Source organism: Sander vitreus, chromosome 3 (genome assembly GCF_031162955.1).
Source record: "Sander vitreus isolate 19-12246 chromosome 3, sanVit1, whole genome shotgun sequence".
In the NCBI taxonomy this organism is placed as follows: domain Eukaryota; kingdom Metazoa; phylum Chordata; class Actinopteri; order Perciformes; family Percidae; genus Sander; species Sander vitreus.
This window is the reverse complement of record NC_135857.1, coordinates 4,280,836-4,302,359: the sequence shown is the minus strand read 5'-3', so window position 1 is coordinate 4,302,359 and position 21,524 is coordinate 4,280,836. Positions and strand designations below refer to the sequence as shown.

The window sequence follows — 21,524 nt, the reverse complement described above, 5'->3', positions numbered from 1 at the left end:
TGTCTTCCTCTCTTTGCAAGCAGCACAATTCTGGCAAAGTGACATCATCACAGTCACGGCAGCTATATCCCCCATTTTTTTTTTCCCCAGTCAAGAGGCTTTGGCTTTTGTGCTGGCGGGTCTTTCACATCACAGAGCCTGACGCACAGATCCCGGAAACAAGTTTCTATTGTTGCATAAAAGGCTGAGAGGGCGAGAGGGGATGGGCTGTGGCAGACCAGCTCGGAAAAAAAATATAGGAACTCTGGAGCTTTTTTGGGTTCATTTCCAACTTTTTAACCCTGGTGTTGTCTTCCCAACAACCGTGCAAACGTTTTGGTCGACTTTTGTCGTTTTTCCCGATGTTTTCGTCACTTTTGTCCACGTTTTTTGTCACTTTTTCTGATGTTTTTGTCAATTTGTTCTGCACTTCTGACGTTTTTGTTGTCCCCACCCATGAAAATGGGTCAAATGTGACCCGTGGACATCAGGAGGGCTAAGACATTAAGTGTGAGGTTAATTGTTAAGTTATAAATTCCTAATAATAGACCGGCGTTTATTCTAGCGTTAATTGCGGATGTCAAACTATAAATAGAATTTTCATAAACTCATCATGTTTGGAGCTTTAGGGAATTTTACTTTTGAGAAAGCCTTTACTAATCTGCTGTGCCTTTCTCCCCACAACCATAAATGTTAAGTACACAGATCTATATTGTTGAGATATTGTTAAACACTAGCACCACGCCCTGTGTCCCTGACTGAGAATGTACTTATTCAGCAGCACCCAGCTCCAAGGGAGCAACGTGATGTGACGCACACAGGCTTAATCTCTTCCTACTAGTGTGTGGTCCCTGTCGGAGCGGGGACACACTCGGAGTTTGGGGTCGAGAGAATACTAATAACACCTTTGATTGATGGCCAGTGTCAGAGACTAAGAAAAGGCTGGCAAAATTAATGACCTCTCAAAGTCCTGAGAAATGTTTCAGGACAACGTTTAGTGGCAGAGACCCCGTCCTCCCCCATGTTTAGCTATGTTTTTTATTCTACTGGGGTGTCCGAAATCCAGTCAAGCCTGTGACAAAATGCTGAGGAGTCAGGCTTTGTGTCTCCCGGTAGAAAATCAACCCACATACCAGCGCAGGACATGTTCCCCATCTGGGGGGGCAGAAAGAATAACTGGCCAGAATAGTTCAAAGAAAATTAAAAGGCAAGCAGACATGTTTTCATTGCCAGTCAAAGTGTTTTAGTCGTACTATTTTCAGTCTTTTAGCTTGACATTTAAAAAAAATAAAAATAAAATAAAACTGTGACTTCATGGTGAACTACAAAAGGCTTATTGGTTCCTGCCGGCTCCTGCATCCCCTCACCGCCTCACTCTTAACTCTTAACCTTTCATCAACCCTGCTCAACCTCTCTGGCACCCCAGGAGTTGTATTAATAATATTACTAGCAGGGGGGGGACAAACCAGGGTCTATGGGCTGCCTTGGTGCCGCAATTTAGAGCTTTAATGGCAGCCAGTGAATGAAAGCATGCCAGGGGGAATCCCACAGGTTGGTCCACGGGGGTGAGGTCAGCAGGCGTAGCTGCAATAATCTCCCACCACTGACTTTATTGGCCTCCTCCGATTGGGATTTTATTAAATCTCAGGCACATGCAATTGTTCCTGCTAAGGTGGAAGTCACTTAAAATCCTCAGTCTCTCTAAAACGTGACAAAAGTCGGCTCGACAGAGCGACAGTTCATCCAAATATGGCGAAAAGACAATTTGAAAGATTATATGACGATATCGTTAGTAGCTTTTGGATCAGTTTCACTGGAAGATGTCATTTTGGGAATGACAGCATATTAAATAAAGGTGGTATAAGATATAAATAGAAAACTTAAAAAAAAGCAAGGAAGACACTGTTCTTCTGTGAAAGATAACAAATCAAGTTTAATACAACACTGTGCAGAGGGTATTGAAAATAAATTTGATTTTCTTACTATTTGGTGACAAGGACTTCTTGAGCATATCCCATTATACATTTATTTTGAAAGAGCAAATACACCTTGAGTGACAACAATGGCTAATCGACATTAAATCAACAAAAATGGAAGGAGTGTCAATTTGCACTAAGGAAACTAAAAGACAAAATGAAATTGCATGTGGATAACTGAATGTATCCCTGATTGATCCCTGAAGCAGAGAGGCCATTATGGTTTTTTTGGCAAACTTTACATGGGAGAAAAAAAAACTAAATGAGGACAATCCAGTCTTTTCATTATGATAATGTGATTACATTCATTAAAGCTATAGTGGTCGTCATAGTCATACTGAGAAATACAGAGAGAGTTGTGTGGAGCTGATAGTCTTAATTAGCTTTGTAGCGACTCATTTGGCAACAGCTTGACTGTAAAAAGGACGTTTATTAAAAGGTGCAGTAGGTAAGCTTTAGAAAACTAACTTTGTCATATTTGCTGAAACTGATCCTATGTTCGAGAAGAACTACATGAATTAAAAATAAAATCCGGCTCCTCTGGCTCCACCTACAGCCTGTAGTGTGATTTGCAAAAATCCACAGCTCCCTGTTCAGATGCACCAATCAGGGCCAGGGGGGGGGTGTCTAACTGCGTGTCAATCACTGCTCATGCACACGCATATATTCTCCCTTGAGGGGGGAGGGGCTTAGGAGACCGTTTTGGGCTTTAGCTGAAAGGGGGGAGGGACTGAGAAGTTGTTTTTTTTTTGGCTAAGTCCTGGATCGTCACAATCCTACCTACGGCACCTTTAATATCAAAAAGTGACGCACTAAATCTTTAACAATGAAAGACATTTACACTACAGCATTGTTATCACAAGCAGCTCTCATTTTGTTTCTCATAATACAGTACCTCTCCAAGCCCTTTGGAAATGTGTAGTTAGGGTTAAAGAAATAAGTTAGGTCAAAGAAAATTGTGGTCTGCTACTCCAGCGCTGAACATGGTTACATGATTAATATTATAAACACTCTCACATGATTAATGACATTATCAATAAAAAAAAAAAATCAAGAGAGGTGTTGACCTTTTTAAATAAAAATGTCATTCAATATTTAAAAAAAAAAAAAAAAATCATCCCCAACATTAATTTAAAAAAGCACAAACTTTGGCATTACGATGCAGAGAGCACCCTGTGACACACCGTGTCAGGCAAATTAAAGCTAGGCAACCCTGGACATCCTGGACATCCTGGTTAGGCAAACTTGTGCTGCTTTTAGGGACTACGGGGCTGATGCAGTTTGAGGTCTTTTTTTAGCCTGCCTGATCCACTCTCGAAAATACATCACCTCTAACGCCCGGGCTGCGCGGACTGAAGGTGGGTCCTGGTCATTGCTGTAGCGGAGGTCCAGGTGATGGGCTCCGTCAGGAATCAGGATGGAAACCAGAGAATCTGTTATGTTGTAAGTCACTCCGCCAGCCGACCACGGGTCGAGTCCTCCGTTACTGAAATACAACAGCAGAGACAGAGCGCATTGAAAATATATCATCAGACACGTGTAGGGCTGGGTACCGAATTCGATACTTTTTAGGCACCGACCAGGAGGGCCGCCGAATTATTGTTTTAATACTTTTCCCCCCCAAACTTTAAAAATGTTTAAAAAAAATATAAATTAACATGAAACCAACATACTATTAGCAAAGATAAATAAGCCTATATGTAAAAAAACACAAAAAAACAACCTCAACAACATTAAAGATATGCTTACGTATGATACAGGTAGGCTTATGGATTCACTGTGCCTTCCACAAGTATGTTTGACATTAAAACATGATATATGAATATGTAAATAGTAGCGCAGTATTGTAGGGCATCATAAAAAGGAACGTGTATAGGCTTTAGGCCACCCTACATGTTATTGTCGGCTCAGTTTATTATGCAACTCAATTTTATACAATATATGTAGTAGGGTGTCCCTGCTCGTCTCTCTTTCAGGTTAGGGGTCCTTGGCCTAAAAAACGTTGAAGACCCCTGGAATAAAGTATTGTTTAGGAACTGGAATTGTTTAGTTTATCGAAGTAATGGTATTGGTATCGAAAAATATTTGAACGATACCCAGCGCTAGACACTTGTGTACCACATGTTGAGTGTTCATTTAGGTATGTAGAGCCACAAAATAACATCATGGGTGACTTCTGGTAGAATTGTTTGTACAAAGTAGCCTATAAAGTGTATAAAGTAAAATAACGTATTCATTCTTTATTTTTATATTTTTTTACTGCTGGGCTACGCCAATTTTACAAGAGGTAAATATAGGCAAGTAAGTGGGTTTACCTAAAGTGCTCATATTATGCTCATTTTCAGGTTCATAATTGTATTTAGAGGTTATATCAGAGTAGGTTTACATGGTTTAATTTTTTTTAAAAAGTGCAGTTTGTTGTACTGCATGTTGCTGCAGCTCCTCTTTTCACCCTGTGTGTTGAGCTCTCTGTTTTAGCTACAGAGTGAAGTATCTCACTTCTGTTCATCTTTGTTGGGAGTCACACATGCGCAGTAGCTAGGTAAGGACTACTAGCCAGTCAGAAGCAGAGTATGAGGGAGTGCCACACTAGCAGCTAGGCGAGCATTATAACGTGTGTTACAAACGCACGTTTGTCTCTGAAGTAAAGGCTGGACTACAATAGAACTGTTTGGAGCAGTTTGTGAACAGTGTTTTCTGTTGGAGATGGTAAGTCCCTTTGAGGTGGACTTTGGGCTTTTTCACTTTGTAAACCTATAACGTGCACAAAAAAGATATATAACACAATAAAGGAAAATGCCAAAAAGCATAATATGAGCAACAATTAAATAGCACCTTTCAAGACCAGAACTTCCCAATAAAAAATAAGGCAACGGACATAAAACACAGACTTCACAAAAGTAGCCCCACATCATCACATACCCTTCACCATACCTAGAGACTGGCATGGTTTTATTTCAGTTAGCCTAATAGCTGATTTGATTTGCATTGAGAGATGATTTTATGGAAAGTACCCCATGCCAATCTCTAGGTATGGTGAAGGGGATGTGATGATGTGAGGGGGGGGCTATTTTAATTCCAAAGGTCAAGGGAACTTTATCAGGATCATAGTATCCTGGATCCATGAAATAACTGGCCTTTAAAATAAAAATCTGCCTGCCTCTATGGGAATTTAACATAGGGGTGTACTGACTTATGCCCCCTGTATTTTAAGGAAGAACATTTATTTATTTACGATACATTATTCATTCACAAAGAAAATTGGAGTCCTTAAAGGTTGGATTTTTCCTATTTTTTTTAATCAAGGCATTAAGATCAATTTCCAAAAGATGATTTTTTTAATTCCTCTTTTTAGTCAACTTTAGCATGGGTTCATAAACTTATGAGTGCCACTGTAGTTTTGTGGGCTAAATTAGGGTCAAGTGAATAAAAAAAAAATTGTGTCCGCTATTAACGGAATCATGGCTATTTAAAAACGGCAGGTTTGTGCAGGATGTCCCAATCAGTGATCTGAAGGGTTTGAACTCCACCTTCTAGTATCTGCTCAGCTCGCTTAGAACATTTTTATTTTTATTTTGGTAATGCAACTCCGCACACATATATATATATATGATACAAATGTAATACATATATCTCACATTGGAAAATACAAACAATAGAACATAAAATAATGAAATACAATAAAACAAATAAAAGGCAGCCAAAAAAGGAACCCGCGCAGCATCCTCATATCCATTACATACACACTGTTACCCACAGATATAAACACATATGTGTGCCTGCACATCCATAATTATCCTCTATCCACATCCAGAATTATCCTCCAATGCCCTACCTCCCCTCTAAAAGTCAGTAGTAATACTATATTCAAAAGACATCCATGCTTGTCTGTTTTTGCTTGGAATATTCTGCACCCTTTCCATCAGAAGTTCAAAGGCCGCTATCTCTGTCATAAATTTAAGCCAGTCCGTAACGTCTGAACTATTTGGACTCTTCCAGTTACGCAAAATGAGTCGCTTGGAACCTTGACCAAGGTAGTACCAAAAAAGGGGCCAGGTACTTTCCACAACTTCTGCTGATGGGAAACTAAAAAAGAGCGAGTCGAGTGTAGCTGAGTAGATTCGAGCCATGTGAAAAAGCAGCATTAGGTTGTACGTCATATCTGTCAACCTCCCACCTGAGCAGTTAGTTACAAATTAAAACTGCTGGTCCTTTTTGTCAGTGCTGTTTTTAACGATTGGCATAGATTATGATATTTTATTTAAACTGCTTTTGAAAACTCACATATTAAGTGTACGATTGCCCTACCTTTTGATAGCTTGACAAAAGCTGCTAATTGCTATTCAATCTAATAGAACCCAGCTTAGTGTTTGTGGTTGAGCCACATCTGAGTCAGTGCTTTTTCATGTAGGGTTTAAAGACTTCTGTCTACCTCCTGTGGCTCTCCAGGTGTATTTACTCTTTATTTGTCTGCAATAATATATATAACAAAAAGCCAGTCAAAATCGCCATTTTAATGGCTCTTGCTGCACTAGACAAACACAGAAAACACAGAGAACCTTCTGCCTACGTCTGGCATTTTACAAGCCATGTTTACCTGAAGATGATGTTGCTGTGAGAGGCGATGTCCTTCGCCCCGTAGACTGTGCCTGCCCAGTCAGCTCGTGGCCTGACACCAAACATGGTGTTGCACTCATCAGAAAAGGCCTGCAGGTTCCACTCCTCGGGTTCAAACATGTCGTGGACACCGTCAGTGCACATGGGCATCACCATCTCTGTGCAGGCCTGGGAATGAGGGATTGAACACATATTCATTGGGACGGGTAAAGCTGCCCACTGACACATCTGTGCTGCGATTTATTCAGCGTGACACGACTGATCCCCTGCGCTCTGCATTACTGCACCTGGTAAAACCAGCCCAGTAAACCCAGGCTGCCGGTCGCTGTCTGAGATGTGTTGAGACAGGAAGAGCTTCCGGTGTAGTTGTAGTAGACCTTTGCTGCTTGGGAGACACCGTGCAGCAGCTGGTAGTCAGACACACCGGGATCCAAAGCAAGAAACTTGCACACCACCTTGAAAATATAACACACGAACAAGCAAAACACAAAAGAATTAACCACAAGTCTGTGATTACATTCCAGTTTAGACCTTGCATGCACTTTCTTTTTAAATAACATTAAAGAGACAAATCTAAATATCTTATTCCCTTATATCCAAGTTGTTTACAAGACGTGGCGATTGCTTTCTTGTGGCCCATAAAGTGTTTTTCCACATAAAAAGTAGTGGCGCCTGATTTGCATATGAAATTCCCTGGAATGAACTTGAATTTATTGCTCTAATCTTGGCACGAGAGAAAAAAAAAAAAAAAAAAGACCATTTACTTGAAGCCAGTGATTTAAATTTACTAAGTTTTGCTCTCCTTACTGCCACTTTCTTTGACCACGGTTGATTTCTCAGAATTAATAGTGTGGATGATAAATATTTGAGTTTCAGCTTTTGTTTAATTTCACTGCATGTTGTTATGGTTGCAGCCGCAGCAGAGTTGGCTGGAGCTGTTGTTCTGCACTCTTTGTGAGAAACTGGGCTTTCTTGTATGGGAGGTTGGAGGGGATCTGCGCTAGTGTGGAGTCTGTTACTAAGGCTTTTGTCTGCAGACTGGGGAGGAGTTGGTGGTCGATGGATGAGGAGGGCCACAGACATGTCCAACCAAAGATTTATACCGTGACAAAAAAAAAAACACTGCAATTGCTCCAAAGCATCTTCTCCTTACTTTTCAGATAGGATTAGGCTTATACATTCATCTCTGCCAACAGATTTCCCTCCTCTAAGCCCTCAATACCCCGTTCTCACACTCACTCAGATAATCACATTAGCTTTGTCATTAAAAAAGCTCCTCTTTGCACCCCCTGCCTAAACCGCTTAAACCACCCATAGGGGTCGCATACATTTAAGGCAAGGAGCCAAAAAGACCATTTAGTGTTTATTTCACCTTACATGGTGCTCTAGGATCTATCAGCGGTTGAGTGATTAACAAATAAGTGGACCAAAAAAACTTGGTAAAACTTAATGTGAGTGTGCTGTATGGGGCGCTCGGAGGGTTGTTGAAGCACCAAACAGAGTCGGGGGGTAGCTTGGTTTATGCACGTGACATGCCAAGGTGACTGGTAGAATACACTGCATCCAAGTCAATCAGCCGCTACACTGTCACAAGCGATTTTCCACGAAAACAGAGGATGTGCTTTGTAATTTTGAAAGTTAAAACAATAGCCACATTACATGATGGTAGTTTTTTTGTTTTGTTTTTCCAATTTTTGGCAAGTTATGCGATTACTTTTTTTTTCCCATCGAGTGTCTAGTGAAGTATTTGTTCCAGGCTCATTGAAATGGGAGTGGGGGACCTTTGTTTTAATGGCCTCATGAGCTGCTCTGGGCAAATGTCCCTCTTTCTGTGGAGCCATGTGAGCGTCCACAGAGGAACACCTCGGAGATCTGACGGAGTGTGCAAATGAAAGAACCCTTGGTACGACAGAAGAAAAGAACGGTGGCTTACTTGTAGCTGCTCATCTAAAGAATACTTTTTAAAAAAACTAAAAGAAGCTAGATCCTTATGAATATTAATGAAGTTAATTGACAGCTGTTGCAAACAGAAGCTTGGAAGACCACAACAAACACTTGTGACACAATCGGCTGAATCACACATTCACTTCAATTAAGGACCGGCTGTCAGGCCAAATCAGGCGCTTAACCAAAGACAAACAGAATTTAAAGTAGTTTAAAGTTAAAGACAATTGGCAGCAAATTCAAATTGAAGCTGTACTAGAGTTTAGCGTTTCATTAGATCATTTTTTGGTCCATGCTAGACTTTTTCAGAGTTTTCAATCTTAGATAACAGTATTTTACGAGTGGATGTTTGTACCTGGATCGGCCAGCGAGGAAGTGGCTGCAGAAAGTTTGCTTGGTAGGGGTAGTCCACCATGGCCAGGTTCACCCAGGTCTCCTGAAGCCAGCTCTTGAAGCCGACGGCATCAACGCTGCTTTTAAGAGGAGTGCATAAACTGAATTCTTCCGACAGCCACTGAAGACCAGACGCTTTGTCAAAAGAGAGCAAGAAATGATTCAATGTCAGTAAATCCCTTTTTCATTGGAACTGAATTTATGTCTACTGCTGGATACTAAAACAACTGACATTGTCGTTTTAACCAAGATAAAACAAATGTCATTTTGTTAGCGTTTAACGACTACAGCTCCCATGGGTCTTCACAGGTATGATATCAAAACCTCATGATGCTAATGAAATAACCATATCCTTTCTAATAATGTATACTTTTTATTGATCCCCAGAGGGGAAATTACTATTTTTTTTTTACACTCTGTTGTTAGAACACACTACACACACACGTGCTCAGGTCCTATACATGTACAAATGGAGGGATGCCAGAGTGAGTGGGCTGCAACTTGCTGGACAGGCACCCCTAGCAGTTGGGGGGGGGTCGGTGACTTGCTCAAGAGCACCTTGGCAGTGCCCAGGATAGAACTGGCACCTCTCCAGCTACGGACTGCCCCACAACATTATCGTGATTAAAGTGACAGGGTGGTCAAACTTAAAGGTAGGGTTGGTTACCATTTCCAATATACACTGTTTGAAATGGCAGCGATAAATAACGTATGGGCTCTGAAAAAGGAGCGAAAAAGATCTGTCATCTGCGGCTGCTGTGATCCTGTAAAAAACGCCCACCAATCACTGCCTCGCGGTCCACTTGGAAGTTTGGGTTGCCAGGTTGTGGACAAACATGCGGGAGCATGACACTTTGTCTTTGCAGCTCATCGGATTCATGGGAAAGTTAACTTATTTAGTTAATGTATTAAGTCAATCTAAAGGGGCATCTGCTATCTATCTAAATATCTAAAAGTGTTATGCTGGAGGAGGAGTTTCTCTAACCTGGCAACCTGAAGGTGGTTATTATGAATATCTTATACCTGTTCTATAAAGCATTAGTAAATATTTAATAACAATAAAGCGAGATTAGTTAATAATTTCAGCCATTTATAATGGGCCCCTTATTAGAAAGTAGTATCCACCAATTGGTGTACTCTCACCACTAATGGTGTGATAGGAATAAAAAGTATCACTACATTCAATGAAGCTTATTGTGCCAGATTAGGCAGTTTTCCTGTGGGCACACTTCCTTCTTCACATCTGAGCCAAATGTTAAAGAACTGAGGTAGTCTGAGCTTTGCAGGTTGTACATTTTATGGATCCACACGTTACAATCTGTCCTCTGTGGAGAGGCTCCAGACTTTATACCCATTGGTGCAACAAGTTTTAGTAACGGCTGTCTGGTTTCAGGCTCTAGTAGACAGTTTATTGGATTCACAAATGTAGGGGATTTAGACAAACGTGTAGAAATTCTCCAGGAGCCTTCCTCATATATAAGATTAAACATGGTTTATTTATTATTCTGAATAAAATTCAAAAACAAGTCCAGTGTTTCCTTTAGGATTTTTTTGTAGCAGTGGAGGCAGTTCTGTCCGAACAACCCCCCCAACTATAGGGCACTTAACATCTACAACAGGTCTGCACTTAGAACGGACCCACCACGCTGACGTTTTTGGTGGAGCGGTTCGTTTAAAAGTCGACTCGGAAGAAAGCGAACGTTTTGACAATAAACTACAACACAACAGTATGTGGAGTCAAACTGGACGGGCTCCAATAACCTCTGAACAGTTCTACTTGCTGTTAAATTGCAATGTGAGCGGCAGCATTATGTCGGCAGGATAATTTAAAAGGCAACTACGACTACATTTTTTGTACAGACCGTGGTGGCAGACATTTTGCCATGGTGGGCCGCCACTACAAAATCAACAGAGGAAACACTGGAGTCATTTTTCTCCCCAAAATATAACAGGTAAGGTAAATCAACCCACCGTTGCAGTACGACTTACCAGTGGAAGAGACATTGTTAATAGCCTTCCATGACTTTCTGATGTTTGCATCACAGTTATTCCCACTCTTGGCAAAGTCCTGCGTGACTATTTTGTGGAAGTCTCCACATGGCACCATATCAGGGAACTGCCATATCGGTGCGGAGGCTGCCAAGGCTCTGAAATACAAGAACATAAGAAGCAAAACCATTTCAAAATTACACAAGCTGCACATTATCCTGGGTAATCTTTATATCATTTGTGAAGCATGTTCGCTGGAGCAGCACAGTGATTACAGAGGCGTTGTAGAAGTCAATGGATCCCTGATTTAAACTCTGGTACCTAATGTCTCATACTTCTGCCGCGCCTCTGAGCAACGGTCCCATTGCATAGCAGGCCTTGTGGTTTGATTTCTAGATCATAAGAGTGAAACTTCTCCTTTACCCTTTGCTAATGTTTGGAGCTGTGAACATGCACAGTTGCTTGCTACGTCTTTGGGGAAATCCAAACTGAAGGCCCCCCCAGACCTGCACTAATGTCTTACCCAACAACTATATTGGGGTATTTCATCCTGAACCAGGCGGCGAGCATCCCTCCATAGGATCCTCCGACAGCGATGACAGGGCTCTGCCGAGCTCCAGGTGAAGAACTCTTCAGGTTCTGAATCAGCACTGCAAAATCTGCCAGGGCCTGCTCTGAGCTCAGGTAGTTCAGGTGTTTGCTGTCCTGCAAGCACATGGCAAGTATTACTGGAAAAGTTAGAGGAAAATAAACACACATACAATTATAACATTATATTCACTGTTGATTATTTTCTGGATTAATGGTTAATTAGTTGTTTGGTCTATAAAATGTCAGAAAATGGGGACAAAATGTTGATCAGTGTTTCCCAAAGTCCGAAGACGACGTCCTCAAATGTGTTGCAGTCCACAACTCAAAGATATTCAGTTTAATGTCACAGAGGAGTGAAGAAACTAGAACATATTCACATTTAACAAGCTGGAATTAGGACTTGAATACTCAAAGCGATTAATCAATTATCAAAATAGTTGCAGAATTATTTAATGGTTTAAAACTAATCGATTAATCTTTGCCGCTCTAAAATCATTTACTGGCACCAGACAGTGAAATTGAACACCTTTAGCCCCACACACACACACACACACACACACACACACACACACCTTTGTGGGGACCCGTCATTGACATAATGCATTCCCTAGCCCCTTACCCTAACCTAACCTTAACCATCACAACTAAATGCCTAACCTTAACCCTTACCCTCACCCTCACCATAACCTCATTCTAACCCTAATCCTAAAACCAAGTCTTAACCCTCAAACAGACCTTTAACCTTGGGGGGTCCAGCATTTTGGCCCCACAAAGCTGTCGGGACCCCACAAGTATAATGGACACCTGGTTTTTGGACCCCACAAATATAGTTGCGCGCGCGCACACACACACACACACACACACACACACACACACACACACACACACACCCCTGTGAATTTCGTTCTAGCTGGGAACCACCAAAAAGGAGACGAACATGTAATCAAACATATTTAAATCAGACTTAGATGTACTCCAAGTGTTAACACTGCATCTTCACTTACACTGTAAGAGTCTTGTCCAAATGGCAGCGACTCTCCATAGTAACGATGTTCTGCAAAAACCAGCATGGCGCCCAACTCCTCCGCAATATCCCACATGAAGCCCTACGGAGAAAACAGTGACGTGTTGAATCAGACTGAGCATTGCGGGCAGTGTAAATACAGGGGAACAGATGGGTGGCGCACAGTATTGTTGCAGAACCAGGTGATGTCGCCTTCGTTGCCAGTGTAGAACAAAATAGGTCCTCCAGGCTGCTGCCAGTGTTTGTCAGCCACAAGGTATCTCTGTTTGAAGGTGCCATCCTCTAGGAAACCAAAATGATCGATCTGTAACGAATAGAAAACAAACAGAATTAGTGTATAAGCTCAACCCTTGTGTTGTCTTCCATTCGACCATGTAGTTGTCGTCCTGAAAAATCAACATTTTTTCTGACGTTTTCGTCTCTTTTATCGACACTTCTTTTCAATGTTTTTGACTCTTTTTTTTATGTTTAAACGCTTCCCTTCACTACCATGTACATACACCACTAACACCAAGTTATTACCAGGGTTACACTCAGGGGTTAAATTGGAATTTGTTTCTCGGGGGGGCAGGGGCTCTCCCTAGGGAGGTCTGGGGAATGCCCCCCCGGGAAGTTTTTTTGAAAAATAAACCATTAAATGGCACTTTCTGGAGAGTTTTGTGCAAAGAAATGGAGAAATCGAGTCTTACATGATATGTGCAAAACTGCAAGTTTAAGATCCTATACTTTGGATTGTTGTAGTATTAACAGGTATTAGGGCATTTAGCATTTACATTACGGTTAATCAGTCATCACTTGATTACACGTTGTATTGTATTGTTCCGATTGTTCTCATCTCATATCCCCTGAGACAAAGTAGACATGCCATTTCAAAAATCTTTCATTTATTCTTTTCAAAAGCATCACTTTCATCAAATTGTATGTGACATATTTCCAGTAGGCAACTGACTGCAAGCAGGCACTGCGGGACACAAACGAGCAGGCTTATGTGCCTGGGGCTGAGCCCCGGCTCAATTTAACTACTGGTTACACTCATTTTTGGAATTCATGGTCACCTAATACCGAAATGATGAATTATTTAGACTCATATTAAAAGGAAGGATAATTACAGAAGGGTATAATGTCAAAGTTTAAAGTAGAGAACCTATCTTTTGTTGTACCTGCGAAGCGCGACGTATAGAATCATCAATGTAATTTTTGGGGTACTTAAAATTAGGTCATTAAAAAGAAACCCATATTTCTGGTCTGATCTGATCTGTAGACATTTTAAAAAACAGGTCAAATTTGACCCGAAGACAACACAAGGGTTAAATGTGCTCAGATACGCAAACTGATCGCCAACATCATAATTGCTCTCAGTGTAGCTGAACTGTGCAACTTGCTTACTTAAAAGATGCAACATTAAATGTAAATGTCTCTCTTGCATCGCTCAACAGTCGTTGACAGAAAACCCAATGTGGCAATATTTTACTGATGTTAAAATCTACAAATAGCATTTCAGAGGATCCAGTCCAGTTGCACATAAACTGCTCTGAGCTGGATGTGATCAGCGGAGAGCTGGCCCTGTGCCAACCACGGTGTTGTGAAATGACATTCCCGAGGTTGGATTTGAGGACAATTAGCCCCAATTTGTATTAAAATATGTTGGAGCCAGTTTAAGGGATGCCACATTAGTTCCACTTTAGATGAGCTCTGAGATATCCTTTCATCCAACCTCGGGGATTTTTTTTTTTGGGGGGTATCTTTCCCTTTTAACTAGATTTCCTGTATTCTTTATTAAACAAAAGCAGAAAGAAACCAACAACTTCACAGAGAAGACGGCCCCGTGAGGCTGCTGAGCTGTCCAACCCTTGAAACAGTACCAACGCCTAATACAAAATGTTTTTGTTTTGTTCCTCCCCCCCCCTCCTCGCTCACTTCCCTCCTCAGTGGACACAAAGGAGGCAGCGATTTTATGAGCCAGTGACACCAAAAAAGATTCCGGGGGCCTCAATGTGTTCATTCAAGCCTCGACTCCTTAGCGCTTGGCAATGCTTTTAAGTGTGAGGGGACCATGGAAAGTTAGGCAGTTTGGCAGCAAAATCCGTTTCAGTGCTATTGGTCATCCAAAGTATACTGTTAGGATTTTGTGAGCAAAGCATTTAGGTTGCTGTATGTCTTTTAAAAAAGACAAAAAATTATGTTTTGAGTTTGGGTTATCAGTTGTTTTTTTTATTCATACCAGGGTTTTAGATTAGAGTCAACTTTATTGTCATTGTGCAGAGGACAAGTACAAAGACAACAAAATGCAGTTTGCGTCTAACCAGAAGTGCAAAAAAGCAGAAAAGTGCAATGTGATATACAAAGTATAGACAGGTGGTGCATAGGCAGGACAAGAAATATATTGCTGTGATAGTGATAGAAGAGCAGAATATATATGGCTATGTAATATGAACAATGTAGTAGCAGTGACATTATAATAGTAGTAAGTATAATATAGATATATGCAGTGTATTAGCAGAATATATAATATGAAAAACAGAGCAAATATGGATATTCTGTATGAACCACACACAGATACATACAGTATGTACAGCTATGTGCAGTGTGGTAACATTATAAGAGTAGTAAGAAAAAGTGTATGTGCAGGATGAATAGTATGAAGAGCAGTAGAATCTGGCTATGTATAGGTGTAATTACAGTATGTACATTTGTAAATAAATGAATGGTTTAAATGGCAGATGTCTGATTTTTGTAATGAAAGCCAAATTCAAACAGAAAATGTCCTATAAACTATGATCCTAAAGCCAAACTAAAGTGGTTGAATATATAAAAGGGCTCAGTGGTGGAAGGTAACTAAGTACATTTACTCAAGTACTGTACTTAAGTGCAAATGTTGAGGTACTTGTACTTTACTTGAGTCTTTTCTTTTCACGCCACTTTCTACTTTCTACTCCGCTCCATTTCAGAGAGACCCATCGTACTTTTTAACTCCACTACATCCATCCGACAGCTTTAGTTACTTTACACACAAAACACATGTAGTTTATAAAATACATAACTGTACATGTTTCATTATAAATGAAACTATCCAACAATATAACGGCCTACAAGTCCAGCTGAAATGATTAAACCATTAAACACACAACTGTTTGGCTCCTTTCCACTTTCTACAATGGGAGGATTCTTCTGCATTGAGTACTTTTACTTCTAATACTTTAAATACATTTACCTGATGAATCTTACATACTTCTACTTAAGTAAGATTTTCAGTATAGGACTTTTACTTGCAACAGAGTATTCTTACAGCGTGGCATTGGCACTTTTACTTAAGGTAAAGGATCTGAATGCTTCTTCCGCCGCTAAAAGTGCTTCACCAAAAGGAGCCCTGGTGAGTACTGTAACACTTGCACCCACTCAGTATGCACATCACAAAACCTGATGCCATCGGTTCCAGAACAACTCCACACCCTGATGAGTAGTGCCACCATGTGGTCACTGCAGGCTGAGCACTTGAGCGCTCGGTTCCAATTCAAATTCAAACCACACAGTGCACGTCTACTGGACCAGAACTGTCACTACTCGACATGACAAGAGACTGCGTCTGCTGCGTTTACAGGCTAGCAAATGAAGACATGAGGGAAACAGCTCAAACACAAGCTCCAGTAAACTATGACAGTTCATTTGGAGGATGCTAAAAGGACACTTCCATTCATTGTTTGGAGGCAAAACGCAGTCAAGAGGATTTCCTCTTCTAGATCACTTGGTGCTCTGCTCGCAGCAGCTTGCCCCCGCGGAGAGTGTAGAAAAAGGCTGCATGATTGATGATTCTTTTGTAAAAAATAAAAAATAAAATAACAAAAACAGTAGCAGACTTGCTGCTGGTGCTGAAAAGTGGATTACAGGGATTTTAGTTGTTGTGCTTGTCGAGAAGAGGCAAACAATTTCTGGTTGATTGACCAAAGAAAGCCCATCAGACAAGACAAAGGGCGTGAGAAGGGAGGAAATGGTGTTTGTCTTCTGGTCAGTGTGGCTGATTAGGCAGGATGGCGTGGGCTGGACCAAGTGTGGAGCATTGTCCCCCCCCAATACCAATACTGTTTTGTGCATACACATTATCGACAGTTTGTGAATATTATACTTAGGCCTAGTTATTTCCATTTTCAATTCATTATTTTCTTGATTCGTTGATTAATATAGCAAAACAATATCAGAAAATAGTGAATAATTATCATCCCGACACATCAACAAATGTCTTGTTTTACCCTGACAATAGTCCAAAACACAAAGATGTTTAGTCTACTTTAATGTTAGCCTGACACATCAAGATGTTGGGTCTGGGAACTCCCCATTGGCAGGGCTCAATCCGAGGGGCGGGATAAACGGATGTCTTTCAAATCCCCTCTGCACTCATAGCCAACCAGAGCAACGCTAGTTGGTAGATTAAACTTTTGCCGTATCCGGTCGGCAAAACTCCGAACACATCTTCCTTTTTTAAGAAGGACTTCAGTGCTTAACTCCAAGTCTTCCAGAGTCGCGGCCAAAGCCGATTAGAAAGACCGCTGTTCGCCAGCAGCAGCAGCAGCCATCTTCTTTGTTTTCCAGTAGCAGGGAATTCACGCGGAACCGTCGCAACTCTGCCTGCAATTATGTTAAGCCCCGCCCACCGACTCTATACACGATGTGATTGGCCTGACTAGAGTTTGGTTTTTCCAGCTCGCAAGCCAACGGAGAGTTGCTAGACTGACCCTGGCTGCAAATTACATTTGCTGCCGCTAGCGTGCGTCTAGATTTCTAGGCTACTTTAATGTGAGACAAGGAACAGCAGCAAATCATCACATCGGAAAAACTGGGACCGTCAAACTCACTTAAATGATGAATTATCAAAAACAGCTGCAACGATATATCAAATCATTGCGTCTCTGAAAAAAAAAAAACGCTAACATTCTGTGCTTTGGTCATATACACTTTATACTAATCTGTGGATTATTCTCTCACTTTAACTCATACTGAAACAGAATCGGGATTGTTTCTATTGACCTTCTTATGGATTGTCTTTTTTCCCCCAAATGTCTACACACATGGACACTTGGAAAGTGCTTGCAAAGCTGTCCAATGTCCAAGTTAGCAGGGAAACGTTCCAACAGAGTTGAAAGTTTAAAAGTTAAATACAGACAGATACTATGTGTAGGCGCCTCTCATTTGTATTATTTACTGATTATTATATTGTGCATTTATATTGTAGGTGGTGGGCGTTTTCATGGCGGTTTGAGCGGAAGTGATAACGGAACATAACATATTTGTTTGCTTCACCTTGTTCACCTGGGTTTTTTTGGGCTTTGACAGAGAGAGGGGGGGGGGGTGAGCCTGGGAGCGAACACTTTCTGTTGGCCGCCGCACTAACGCACTTATTTCGACCTCACAAAGTAACTTTACATTTGAATACAATCTCGAGTGCGTCACGGTTTGTTTATGCATCTCTCGGTGTTTAGTCCCTCGCTGCAGCACTTTGTCGGACTGCTCACAGCCGCAACACTATGACTGTGTGACTAAACGTGTCCAGTCTCAAAATGTGGGGAACCTAGTTGAGCTTACCTTACACAACATCCCTGATTGCAGGAATAAGTAGAGCCATTTAGACACGAGCACAATCTTGGGATTGTATGAGTCAGGTTCACAAGTCATTAAACGTGATGCGTGCACTCAGCATGCAATCTGATTCTCCATGAAGTAACAGAAAAACGGAAAACGTAACGGCTGAATGGAGATCTCTCAAGCCCCCCCCCTGAGATAACGTGTTTCACATTCAGTGGGCCCCTGAGACCTTTTTAGGCACGGAGCCAGGAGGGATAGTTCCAGATCTGCTGGCAGGAACACAGCCAATTGTGATGGTTTTCCCTTCATTACAGGAAGTCAGAGGGAAACACCTATTGTCTGCAGACACAACATCAACAACTCCTACAGAATTGAGTACATTACAATGTTAAAAAAAAAGAAAAAAAAGAGCAAGTGTTGCAGATATTAGTAAAGAGCAAACAAATGAGCCCACGTATGTATAGTAGTGGAAAATGAAGGGAAAAAAAGGTGAGCAAACTAGAGCCAGAAATCATCAAATAATACAATCAATTTATTATTTTACCAGAAAATAATCCCATTGAGATTCAGAATCTCTTTTTCAAGGGAGTCCTGGCCGAGACAGCAGTATAATAGTCCCATATTAAAATATGCAGTGAAAAACAAACAACAGAAAAGAAAAAGACACTTTCCTTGTCCTTTATCCCAATTTTAAACGTGTGCCATTGTTGGTAGGTCGTCTGATTTAAGATGATTCTGCAATTTATACCAGGATGAGGGCACAAAAACTTTAAAAGGCACTTTCACCGAAGACAGTTCGGGGAATGATTTGCCCATATGATCGAAGATTACATTTCCCGGTAGTGACTTTAGGAGTCAGGAGAGAACATAAGTAAGGAGGCAGTTTACACAGTATGGCCTTAAAAAGAAAAATATACCAACGCTCTAACCTGCGATTGGTCAAAGAAGGCCGACTAACACTCTCATACAAGCTACAGTGATGACTACGAAAAACTAGAATTAGTTACAAATCTTAGTGCTGCATGGTGTACTGAGTCCAGCATTTTCAGAGAAGATTGATTTGCATGCATGGACAAAAATGTTGCTTGTGTAAGTGTTTTTCTCGCACTAAAAGAGTTCCAAACAGCCTTCGTTTCTGTAATAGAAACCCAACTTTACTCTTAAGTTGTTTTTTTTGTTAAACACACTACATGCTGCATGAAGGACAAGCTTTATTCTTAGAAGAAACAAAGATATTTTCAGAAAACATGCTGCTTTTTGTTTTGCAAAGATCCAATTTACATCACACACACACACACACACACACACACACACAAGTGTGATCATACTTACTGGATTGTTTTAGGCCATCTTTTTTATTAAGGCTATTCATTTGAATGATCACCTATTTACACCACTGAAATCAGCTCCTGTGGTCCAAACCAAAACATTTAAAAGTGAAGTGAAACAGAAAGAAAGTAAAAGAGGAAGAACCCAAGTGTGAAACATATCTGTAAAATACAGTTTTTCATGGACAAATGGTGAGTTTAAAAAAAAAAAAAATGTATATAGACAAATTTTAAACTCACCTTCTGGTCAAAATAAAATGTTTCATAGCTGATGGCGGTCTCAATGGAGTAAGATGAGCCACCGAGTCTGCTGAGAAGTTGTGGTTTGAGGGCGACTACATGTAAACAGCCGAGACACAGCGTTAGGAGGCAGGTAGCTGCAGCTCCGTCCAAAACCTGCGTCCTCCTCACTCCAGCCTTCATCGCTGCTAACTGTCAAACACAGCTCGCAACAGATCGATCTTCAGCACATGATACAATCAGGTCGCATCCTACTCGCCGCTTGCACTGGGAAGAACCTAGCAGAAAGGAAGTGATACTCGCTTGTCAGCAAATCCAGAGAGGTGTTGTCAGACAGCGTGTGACGATATTTAGCAGCAGAGCAGAGGCTTTTTCACAGGAAGCATTAGAGGTCATAGTCTTTTCCAACATTTGTAACAACTCTACATTGTAACGTTAGCCGGGCTAGCATTCAGCCGAAAGCATGGTTCTAACTGTACTGTAAATACGCTCGCAAGGGTTGATGGGAGTCTGAGTTGTGTGCACGTTGTTACCATAGACAGTTAAAGGTTGTTGGTTGTTACGCTCAATACCTCGCTTTAACACGGCATAAGCATGCGCCCATCGCTAACGAGGCCTTGTGACATTTGCTTCGAGAGTAAAGTCCCTTATTGTGAGGCCACGGTGTGTCTAAATGGATCCTCATTTTGGGACTTTTATTTTGAAGGTCTGTAGCGGATATGTAAAACCAAGTGCTAAAGATGTATTGATCATTATTATGATTAAACACATACAATCACACTTGAAGGGAAACATATTACCTATTTTGAATGTAAAGATAGAAATGTATGTAATATGTTAATGTTAATCTATTTATTTAGTTCAGTAGTTTTATCTAGTTCCATATTCACAAAGCAACATTTTCTTTCTTTTTTAATAACTGATATCTACTCAAAATGATTTAATTAAGAACTCCTGCTGTCAATATCATGAATGAAGTTTGCAAGTCTGTCACTTCTTTACTTATGTATCTTTTTTTTTTTGTTTATGTTTAAATTATTACTCTCATACTTACTTTCATATTCTATTATTTGCACTTATTTATGTATGGTTTTATGTTTATGGACTGTGATGACTGAATATTTGTAAATTGAATTCTAAATATAAAATTAAAAAAAAATCATTATTATGATTATAATATATATGTTAAATATGTTTTAAACGTAGTAGCAGTCCATCAAAAAATCTGTCATCTGCTTGTAGCATGGATGTATAAGGGCTAGGTGGACCGAGGGGGGGGGGGGGGGGGGGAGGAGGAAATAGGGTAAAGAGGAAGGAACAGAACAGGAAGGAAGGGAAGGAGTGGCCCCTCACTCATTCACTGTGCAATTAATTAATAATCTACTCACATACATACCTGGACAGATCTAACTGCTCTTAACTGCTAATTTATGCTAAATGTCATTTATTCACTGTATAATAACACAATGCCGTACACAGTCCTATATATTTATCTTTATTTATCTGTAGTTTATTTTGTTTACTTCCTATATTTAGCTAAAAGTTTATTGTTATTGTTATTCTTATACTGTATTATTTTATACCTTTTTATTTTCTGTACAAGTGTTCTGTAAGCTGCTGAAATCTGCTGCTGGAAATCTAATTTCCTTGCGGGAGCCATCCCAAAAGGATCAATTAAGAGAAGTCTAAGTCTAAGTCCAAGTTAGCAACAGGCCGTTTTTATTTACCAGTTGTTTGAACCTGGATATGTTTCATTACATATAAGCAGTAGCCTATGTTGATCTGAGTGTATTTAAAAGAAGTGTGTTTCCTGCAGCCCTCAATGGTCACAGCGAGGAACTGCAAGAGGTTATTATGGCTCCCACGAAA

General features: G+C 40.6%; 1 protein-coding gene across 1 annotated transcript; it reads right to left on the bottom strand.

Annotated features, from left to right (window-relative positions):
- Positions 1 to 1,884: 1,884 nt before the first annotated feature.
- Positions 1,885 to 20,160, bottom strand: prcp (prolylcarboxypeptidase (angiotensinase C)). The gene is made up of 9 exons (XM_078245785.1): positions 19,656 to 20,160; positions 12,677 to 12,817; positions 12,494 to 12,595; positions 11,422 to 11,603; positions 10,899 to 11,056; positions 8,872 to 9,044; positions 6,860 to 7,027; positions 6,553 to 6,740; positions 1,885 to 3,441 (listed from the first exon to the last, which is right to left on the bottom strand). Exons 1-9 carry the CDS (start codon positions 19,836 to 19,838, stop codon positions 3,219 to 3,221), a joined length of 1,518 nt encoding a protein of 505 aa, XP_078101911.1. The 5' UTR covers positions 19,839 to 20,160; the 3' UTR covers positions 1,885 to 3,218.
- Between the last annotated feature and the right edge of the window lie 1,364 nt (positions 20,161 to 21,524).

Coding starts and splice junctions, on each gene's coding strand:
- prcp (XM_078245785.1), bottom strand. CDS start 19,838: ATGAAGGCTGGAGTGAGGAGGACGCAGGTTTTGGACGGAGCTGCAGCT. Junction 11,604..12,493: donor TTGGACAAGACTCTTACAGT/GTAAGTGAAGAT, acceptor ATGTGCTTGCAG/GACAGCAAACACCTGAACTA. Junction 11,057..11,421: donor TACCCCAATATAGTTGTTGG/GTAAGACATTAG, acceptor CTTGTATTTCAG/AGCCTTGGCAGCCTCCGCAC.